The 10,245-nt window shown below is 42.2% G+C and overlaps 1 protein-coding gene across 1 annotated transcript in view; it reads right to left on the bottom strand.

Annotated features, from left to right (window-relative positions):
- Positions 1-3,907: 3,907 nt before the first annotated feature.
- Positions 3,908-10,245, bottom strand: part of Syne1 (spectrin repeat containing nuclear envelope protein 1) — a 364,140-nt gene continuing 357,802 nt past the window's right edge. The window contains exon 147 of the mRNA XM_090337945.1: positions 3,908-4,857. Within this exon, the coding sequence (XP_090194071.1) occupies positions 4,617-4,857 (241 nt within the window). The 3' untranslated portion in view covers positions 3,908-4,616. The remainder of the gene's footprint in view (positions 4,858-10,245) is intronic.

Genomic DNA, 10,245 nt, shown 5'->3' with positions numbered 1-10,245 from the left:
AAAGTCAGATAGAAAGTCCATCACTAACCAGCGAAAAATCCAGGCTGGAAGCATGGCCCAAGTGATAGGGCACCCGGTATGAGTAAGCAAGTCCAGTGAGTGTAAAGTCCCCGAGGTCAAGCTCTGGTGTCACAACAACAAAAAGTCTTTTGCAATTTAAAATTTTGTAATTCATTTTGTCAAAATGGTCACTTGGACAATGAGAAATAGGGCTTGTCTTAGGAGATATTAAAACTTTTACTAAGACTGGGAATGTGGCTTAGTGGTCGAGTGCTTGCCTGGCATCATGAAGTTCTTGAGCACAAAGAGGCTCAGAGACGGTGCCCAGGCCCTGAGTTCAAGCCCAGAACTGACAAAAAACCAAAACAAAATTTACTTATTCTAAACTAATTGACTAATATATTAGTATATTTATAACTAGAATACACATTTACACTATACTTTTTATTAATGACGGACATGGTTCACTGCATTTACAAATGACGTATTATACTAGAATACACATTTACACTATACTTTTTATTAATGATGGACGTGGTTCGCTGCATCTATAAATGACGTATTATGTACTGCTATCATTAAAGCAGCAATGGACAGCTCTTTATCAGCAGCACAGGACATTGTCCTGATCATGCCCAGTGGATACTGAGTTATATTAGATGGCAGGCTGAGAACCTGCTCACCCTCTTGCCCTTGTGGCCACTGGAAGGGGACTAAAGGGCTCATGGGCAGGGCAATGTAGTGTGGGCTATGGCCTGCCAGCCCAGCCGGGAGCCAGGGTGGTGCTGTAAGCTGGAACCTGACTTCATCTCTGCTGACTGTGAAGCACCTTTAGGAATTTCCTGGCCACTCCTTTCCTGCCATCTTGCATTCACATTTACATGTGTGTGGACTGGCCAATTGCAGCTGGGGAAGGCTATGTTCTTACCATTAAACAAATGGAGTTTAAGACTGGGATTGGATGCCAGAAACTGGCATAGACATGGTGGCTCTACCTTCGGAATCCAATAACCTCACCAAGAATAATGAGTCTGTCCAGTAGCCCCACACCAGTGGGTTCCGTCTGTAATCCCAGCTACTCAAAAGGCTGACACCGAAAGATTTGATGTTTGAAGCCAATTCTGGCAGAAAAGTCAGCAGAACCCTATCTTGTAAAGAACTAGCAAAAAGCTGGCTCAAGTCACAGCCCATAGGTAGCCAAGCAAGCAAGCAGAGTAAGTGCTCTGAGTTCAAATCCCCCAAACAACAAAAAGGTGCCCAGCAACACTAAAGCTCGGTGTTCTACAGGTACTGGAAGTAAAACAAAGCATCCGGGAGGCATCGTATCTCTTCAGGACCACCGTTGGGATCAAACATTGTCACTCACAGCACAGTTTACAAGGAACTTGTCCCCTTACCACTGTGGTTTCAAATGCTGTATTCATGCTTGTCTTCAGTAACGGGTTCAACAATTTTCAAGGTCACTTGATTTTTCTGTGACCTTCAATTTTAGGAAGATTCTGCTGGAGTCCCATCCAGCTTCCTCAGTTCCTAAATTCAATTCCCTCATGGTTCAGCATGTGTACTGCCGTGCTTTTATCAGACATTCTGACCAGCTTCAGGACATCACTCAGCCAAGACTTCAGGAAGTACCTTCTCCTCATCCTGGTTCCCTTATTCAATGTGGGAGGGGCATCCTGCAACACAGGATTTTTTCCAGATTTCTGGGGGGATGCACAACTGGGAAAGAGAGGTGACTGGAAGAACCAATGCCATCACTTTTCATTTTCTTAATCTCTGCTGTAGATCTTGAAGTAAGGAGGTCAGGGTCAGCTGGGCACCCTCATGGCCCCATGATGAGGGAAGGGGGAGCCACTGCCTCCCAGGTAACAGGTATGCCTGAATCCCTAAAGAGAGGGGTGGGCACTTGGCTGATAGGTCACTGAACCCATTAGTCCAGTGACAAGGCCTGGGATTTCCTGTGACTCTGCCCCCTGACCTGAACCTATTTAGGCCTGAACCAGCTCAGGCGCCATTATGCCATGCCTCATGTTTGAGTCCCATGTCCTATCTCCTGGGTGTTCTATGGTCACTGTGGTATTCCAGTTTAGCTCTCCATTGGAACAGAATTGGCTCGTTGGTATTGTTTTTGTTCTTTCTTTCCTCTCTGGTCTGTTTTCTAATTATATTAAGTGTATTTTCTGGCAGCTGGTCTTTGAGACAGGAGTCTACCATGCAGTCACTGGCCTTTTAATAAAGACTCTAAGATCTGACTTCTCAAAATGTTGGCTTCTTGGTATTCTTGCCTTACAACAATCTGACAATCTGCCAGTGTTATTACAATGTATTATGAAATCTGAAATCACAATGACCAGTGAGTGACAACTTCCTCTCATCACATCATGACTGCGAAGAAACCATCTTGCCACAAAGACCTAAGGTCTTTTTTCTTCGTTCTTTTTTTTTCTTTGATGGTCTTGGGATTGACCTCCAGACCTGAGCTGTTGTCTCTGAGCCTTTCTGTGCTCAAATCTAGCGCTCTACCACTTGAGCCACACCACCACTTCCAGCTTTTTCTGAATAGTTTATTAGAGATTTTTCTGTAGTTTTGTCTAGCAGGCGTCAAAGCTTGGTCTTATTTCTATCAGGTACTGTCTGGTTTCCTCAATTACCTGCACCTCAAGTTTCAGAAGATGATGGATGGGAGCCTTAAGGGGTTAAAACTCTGCAGAGGACTGCTTAGAATGAGCAATTAGGAAGAAGTTGTGAGGGCTCGCTGGGACCTGACTCGGGGTGTTTGAAGTAGTTCCTGCCCACCCAGTGAGCTGTGGATGGTTGCTGCTTTCCCCAGACATGGCTAGGCCTACTTGACATACAGTCTCATATTACTTTAACTGCTATCCAGTTCCCTGTGGCTGTTGGGTGACGGTGTGGGTGGAGAGGCCAGTGGGCACAGAGCAGACAAACAGCCCATCAAGCTGTTCTGGGAGGCCCTGCCTCTCTAGTCAGGCACACCTTCCATCAATCATCCTATCCCATTGTTTCTTGCTTTATGATCTTTTATATGACTGCCAATAAAATTGAGTAGTTGTAATTTCTTAATATCTGGCCCCAAGGTACAGGCTATGAATCAGTCTACCCCAACCTGTCCTTCTGACAGTAAATCTCAGCCTGACTGCTGACTTCCTGCTGGAAATCTTACAAAGATGTCTTTTCTCACTTCTCATACGATGAGGGTTGTTGCTGCAGACCCACCTTCTGGAAAAATCCATTGTCCCACTCACAGACAGTATTCCTGAACCCCTTTCATTCTTCCCCTGGGTTTTTAATTTTTTTTATGACTTCACGACACTTTTGTTTCTAAGTCTATTTTTCCATCTTAGCTTTAGGGATTTTCTCTTTGTTGTCTCTGGCTAACCGTTCCTGTTTGCTTGTGTTTCCAATTCCTCCTAACCCTTCCCTTCCCTCTCTCTCCAATTCCTTTGCCAATGGACTTCCATACCCCCCCCCACTTGGGACATTGTTCTCTGTTCCCACTTCCCTTGATCCCTCCATGAACATTCTCCCCCCAAAACACACACACACACACACACACACACACACACACACACAACCTGCCCCAGGTGGCTGCTGATAGGGAGAGGTGCTTCTAATTGGACCCCAGACCTCCTCCTTTACAATCAGGCACTCAAGATTGCTAGGGCTGTGGGCAGGGAGCTGGTCTCATCTGTCATGTTTGGCTCTTATTTAAATGGCCAAGCTAGCATTTGGGGAAAGCCATGCCTCAGGGCTTCAACTCACCAAACGACTTCTTTCCTCACCTACTCTGCCACTCAGTCTTAGGAAAAGGTGATGGTAATGTATGCCCATGCTGACTACAGAACTTTAGAGTCATCTATGTAGGGGAAAGAACAAGGAAGAGACGCAATATTTTATAGTATCTATAATAAATGCAAAGGAATTAATACAAACAAAACTTGGCTTTAGCAAACTGTACATACATAAATATTTTTAAACTATAACATTCAACTCTTTTTTTCACATAAAGCCTTCTGTGATCTTATTGATTACATCTAGGTTTTATCTTTATACTTAAAAAAAAAAGTGCCTTTTAGATTTACAGCTTGTGCGTCTAAAGCAAAGGTTAGAACATCACACCCCAAAGGAAAACAAGGGAGAGAAGAAGCTGCCGTGTAAGTTCTTAAAAATCCTATGTTACAAGGTTCTAGAATCTCCAAAGCACTCACTGGCTGGTAGATTGTACAATACAGACATGGTGCGTGGCGGGAGGCAGCAGAATCCTGGGAGGCTGCCCAGATGGTCCACTAAAGTCCTTGGCTATTCATCAGATAAACGGAAGGCCCAGAATCCATGAGACCAGGCAACTTTGGACACCCTTCATCTCTTCATGCTCAGGCTCCAAATACCAGGGCTTCTCTCTGTTCTCCTCCTGTCACTGTTTATCGTCCACTTCCAAAGCCAGGACTTTCACACACTGGATGTAGGGGAGAGAAGAAGCTGCCACATTGAGGCCTTCTGCCAAGATCAAGGTCCTGTCTGACAGTCTGGGACCGCTTTGGGCCCAGCTTTCCTCCTGTCACCAGCTCTTGTGCAGATGGTGTCTGTGTCTGCTTGGTTCAGAGTGGAGGAGGCCCATTTGTGTATCTGAGCATGGGATGGAATGATCGGGCGAAGTTATTAGACAGAGCACAGCTGTAGTCTTCCTCTGACATGGGTACGAGGCAGGCAAGACCGATGAGGAGCAGCAGGAGCAGCTGAAGAGGGAGAGCTGCCCGGAGCACTCTGAACAGGAAAGCTCGACCTGACCTTGCCGGTGGAGGCTCAGAAAGGGAGGAATCGGAGCCACCTCTTGTGGACCTGAAAGTAAAATCAACATAAAAAAAAAACCTCAAGTAATTCAGATACTGGATGGATACTTCTTTTGGGTAGCAGTGCTATCTTAGACGGGATGGGGCCATGCAAAACACAGCCCAGCTTGGCAATGAGATGCCAGTGTTCGATAGTGTACTTGGATCATTATCCCACTACGGAAGAAGTTGTTGGAAAATACATTGCCCATGTATGTATACATATATATATATATATATATATATCTTGTCAGTGAAGACAATGGAAGGATACCATGGTTGCATCTTGCACTGGTCCAGTGTCTGACCCTCACAATAGTGGATTTCAAAGCTACGTGAAGAAGGACTAGTCATGGAGCTCTCTAACAACACACTGCTGTTGAAGGATGGATTCTAGGCTGTTCTTGTCATTAACTCTGTGGCTTTGGAAAGCTGACACCATTTTTTTTTCTTTGAGGGGAAAGATTGTTATCTTGAACGTCAAAGTTCCATACCTTCTCATTTTAATCATCCTTTACAACAGAGCACTGGAGATTGAGCACAGATTTCAGCATTTAAAAACGAATCCTGAATGGGGAGGTGGCCTCTCTGAGTCGCATGCTCCTATTTTTCTTTGGGAAGGAGCATCTAGTGTTTTGTTTACTTGTGGAAAAGATGAAGAGTGAAATGTCATTTGTATAATCCATACTTGTAAAGCATGGTATGGGTACAAAGAATAAAGAAATATAGCAAGAAGACACATTCTCACATAATCAGCATGCGTTCCCGGATGGTTTTAGCATCATTAGGGAAACATGACATGTGCATGGGAAAATATGAAGAGATAAAACAATCTTGGTAACTCTGTAGGTCTAGATCATAAGAAAACACTGCACGTAGTTTCCTATTAACTTTTAATTCTTGAAGACAGATTATCTGAGTATCAGTGGGACAATAGAGGTGGCATCTAAGAAAGTGCTAATTAAAATGAAAACCATATATAATCTTCTTTAAGTGAGGTAAAGCGAGGGCTATACTCCAAGCTCTGCTATTTAACTACTGAAGAAAGAAGAGAGACAACTTCTGCAGAAGCCTCCAACATCCTTGAACTGCACTGTCCTATAGCATGAGAAAACAAACAAACAACAACAAATACTTCTTTGTAGAACTTAGAACCATGCTTTTTCTCAGGTTGTGTTCTAGTGGTTGTGTGTCCTTAAACAACCTTTCTTCCCTCGTGCACCAACCCCTTCACTGACTTCTTCAAATCAGTCTAGATGGTTTCCCAACTTTTCAGTTCCATGTTTTATATGACTTATGATTTCTACTAATTGTGCAGTATAAACAAGCTTCAACTGAGAGGCCACAATAATTCAATCACCATCAAGTGGTCAAATTGCTTAAGTACCCTATGCCAAGCCCAGAGAATTTTTCCTAATGAAAAAAAGGAAAAACGCTACATATTTTACAGAGACATAGTAAGGCATAAAAGAAAAATGTCATCCATATATGCCTTATTGATGGATGGAGAGAAATAGAAACTTCTCAAGTTATCTAACTATAAAATATCATGTTGAGATAGGGCCCTAGCAAGTAATCTATTTCCTAATGTAGACAAGTAGCTAAGGAGAGCTAACTGTTATTCTTCAAATCACCAGGCAACATTCTGGGTTGTCTCACTTAATCCTTCTAACAGTCCACTGGGGTGTAGACTTATTCATTTCATTTATAGACCATGGAAAGGAAATTCAGAATATAAGTAGTAGGCTTCAGATGACACTACTACCAAGTGTCAGAATTCTGGTTTCAACCTTGGAACTCAACTCCCAGAATCTGGGCTCTATAGACAGTTAAATGAGTCAGCCCAAATTTCACAATCAGAGAGATCGCATGGGAAGAATTCACCAAAATCTCTGTTCACCACACTATCGACCTTTTGTTTGGTGACACAAAATGATAGTCCAATGGGTCATTTATGTCACAGCCATCTCATATGTTGAAGCAGAAAATATTTGTACCCTAACATATTTACCACTGCATTCTTGGTATTAATTATCAATGTCTCTAGTCATAAAGCTCCTGACCACTCAATCATGGTGGTGACATGAGAATATTTTGTGTTTACATAGTTATATCATTACGGGGAAGTCCCTTAGTCTCTCTGGCCTTTGGTTTTCTCATTTGAAAAAGAGGGTAGAAATCTTAATATACTAAAAAAAAAATTCCTGTTTGATAGACCATGGTTCAGTGGTTTGTTTCAAATACTTTTACTGGTGGGCAGATTGACACATATTAGTATTGCAAATCAACACAAAGAATAGCTCTTCTTTGCCAATTATTGGCTTTTTCCTTTTATCTTTTCAGTAATTAGGTCAATGATCAAGAGCAAAATGAGAGTGGTGCGTTGACTACTTCATTGCTGTGAAAACCCCAGGAAGCTCATTTTCAGATCCTGGGCTCACACATCTTGGGGTCTTGAAAGGACATGGCACATTAACATCAGAGCATTCTTCCTTAACATTTCATTGCTGGGTGGCTTTTGATATGAAAGGATGCCAATGCAGGGAGATACAATGGGCTGAAACAGGGACACACAGTACTTAGCAACTGTCTACACAGTCAACTGAGATGTCTCACCTGCCTTTCGAGAAACATGCTCATCTCCTGGGGACTTGGCAACTATTGGAGGTTCAACATACCCAAATTTACCTGTTCTTCAGGGTGACTGTGTTCTAGACATTTTAGGACTGCTAGATTGATTCTCTCAAAGTAAAAGGGTATGTATTTATGATTTCAAATCACCTAAGTTTAGAGATTCTTGGGAAATTCAACAGGGAGAGAACAAAAACAGGTGAAGAAACAAATTGTCTAGATACTCTCTATTGGTCTTACTATCTAAATGATGGACTGTAGGAAAAGTGAAATATGTAAGCTTATTTAAGAAATTTACAATGGAGGTATGTCAAAGAATTATGTCCAAATATAATGTGCTCATTCTCTACTAGCAAACATTTACCTTTGGCATTCCTCCCCTTTCACTTTTTGAATAGATAATTGCCCAAGAATTATTTTGTTGTTGTTCCAAAATATACATCTAGTTATAATGGAAGGAGTATGGTAAGGTAGGGAAGAAGCAGGCTTTAACAATACAATACACCAGACACACCAAAGACAGTGCATAGAAGAGAGACAAGAGAAATCTGAATAGGATCACAGGCTAGATGACTCAAAAAGTTCTATGCAGTCAAAGAAAAGAAAATGAGTTAATTCTGGGCACACATCATGTAACACTGAGTGGAAAGAAATTTTCAATTCATTTTGTTCCTTATTAGCCAACACTGGAGGTATGGTACATGAATCTGTATATAGACATTTTTAGGCTTTCCATGGTCTACTGATTTCCCTAGTGATCTTTGAATCCCAGTGCTTCCTTGATAAGAGGCTCAGAATGTAAGTTTTTAAGAGTTCATTTCTTACTAAAACTACCTGTCTAGCTGCTCCACCACAACCTTAGGCATCCTGTGCACCTGTTTGATTTACCCACAAACAGTCCTTTGGTAAGTAGCACAGTTAATGCACTAGAGTACAGTCAGGTGAGCTAGGCATTCACATTCCTCATATATTGGGTCCTTGTCTATACCCTTCTGTGAAGTCTAAATGAGGGAATTAATATATACAGTACTTAGCATAGTACTTGAAACATGGTAAGCACTAAGTAAATGTCAGAAATCTATCAGTACTATCTGTATAATGTACCAAGAGTATGCTAACTCATATCCCTGGGAATGACTGCATCCAGCCTCAAGGATGCATTTCTGGTTTAATAATTGTGTGTAAAGGGATGTGGCAAATCTCTCAAACTATTTGAGTCCTCCTCCATTTACAAGGGGAATGCCGTTGGTTCAAAGCAGAAGCCGACTGAAGTTCTCCTGGACCTTGGGGCAGGCATGAGCAGCCTGCTGCCTCCCAGGGGCCTACAGTATGATCAGGCTCTTTATTTAGAACAAACAGATCTCCAAGAAGAGTTTGACAGAAAGGATCTGAAAGCAAATTCTACAAGGATCCGATAAACATTTATAGGAGTCCTTAATGTACATGCGACCCTCCTATCTCTATCTGGCTACTTTGAACAAATTAACAAATGAGGTCTTTCCCTTTCCATCTCAGGACTTCAGCTACACCTTTATCATTCCCATTCCATCTTTATTCTCCATGCTGAAGGTGCCAGAGGCCGGCAGGATCCTGGGCAGTTTGGCATATTATCATTCTAAGCATTAAAATGAAAGTATCATCTACCCTCACCACACTCAGAGAAATGACTCCTTTCTCTAGCCACAGCACTGAAGAATTCTTGGTGATGGGGTTAGAAAGTTTTAAGTCAGATGGAGAAGTGTCATTGCCTGGGTCATCCTAAGCATTGCCTACTTCTAAAACTTTTAAAATCTCGAACAGAAATCTTGAATAGTTAAGAGTTATTATGACTTAAGCACAGATTTTTTTGTTAAAATTTCTCATAATTTGGGGGCAGTTCTGGGATAGTCATTGTAATTGGCTTAGGAATACTCTGCATACTGACACATGAAAGGAGCCACTCTGGATTAATTTTGTAGGGCTACAGCCTAGACATATTAGGTGCTCAGTGATTACTAGTCTCAATCCGTATGAAAATACTCTGTCTGCCTTTAAACAACAAAAACATATCTAATTATTTTTTTTCACTAATACTAGACCTTGCCAAATCAGTCTTTCTCTTCTTAGAAGAAAAAAGTGTGCCTAAGAGAATCTCACTGCAGACCTCCCGAGGTGCTGTTCTACTGAAGTGACCTTTCAGATTTGCTGGACCAGTGCAAGATCAAACAGTCGGTACCTGAAGTCTCTCTGCAAAGAAACATGGGCAGTGTGTGAACTTCCTCCCCTCCAGGTCCTTCCCCCCACGGGCTCTGCATGTTATTGTCAGGGATGGTTGCATCTATCTAAGGTGCCAAGGAGTTAAGAAGCCCAGGAATGTTCAACCCATCTGTGTTTGATTTAGTTTACCACACAGGTAAAGATTATTCCATTCCCTCCTGTGAAGCACAGTGAACTTGTTGCTGAAAGCTCAGAAAGATTTTTATTAATCAACAGTGCTGGGCAGAGCAGAGCTGAAAGGTGCCTTGCAGAAGTTTTGATGAGAACATGGCTGTCCTAGCCTAAGCACACATGGAAATATGTGCAGTCCTTGGCATAGGGAGAAGATCTCTGCAGCTATCTGAGACAATTGTGGGAGCACATGGATTGGAAATCTGGGAACTAGAGGTAGCTGCCATCCATATCACTCAAAAGTCTAAGCTTTCTTTTGTTCTCATGGCAATCACTTGTGTCCATCAGACTGAAGATCCTGTTTTCCTCCCTGGAATACTATGGGGATCTTTTCCATCTT

Source organism: Megascapheus bottae, chromosome 8 (genome assembly GCF_031878675.1).
Source record: "Megascapheus bottae isolate mThoBot1 chromosome 8, mThoBot2.hap1, whole genome shotgun sequence".
NCBI lineage: Eukaryota > Metazoa > Chordata > Mammalia > Rodentia > Geomyidae > Megascapheus > Megascapheus bottae.
This window is presented reverse-complemented; position numbering and strand designations above follow the sequence as displayed.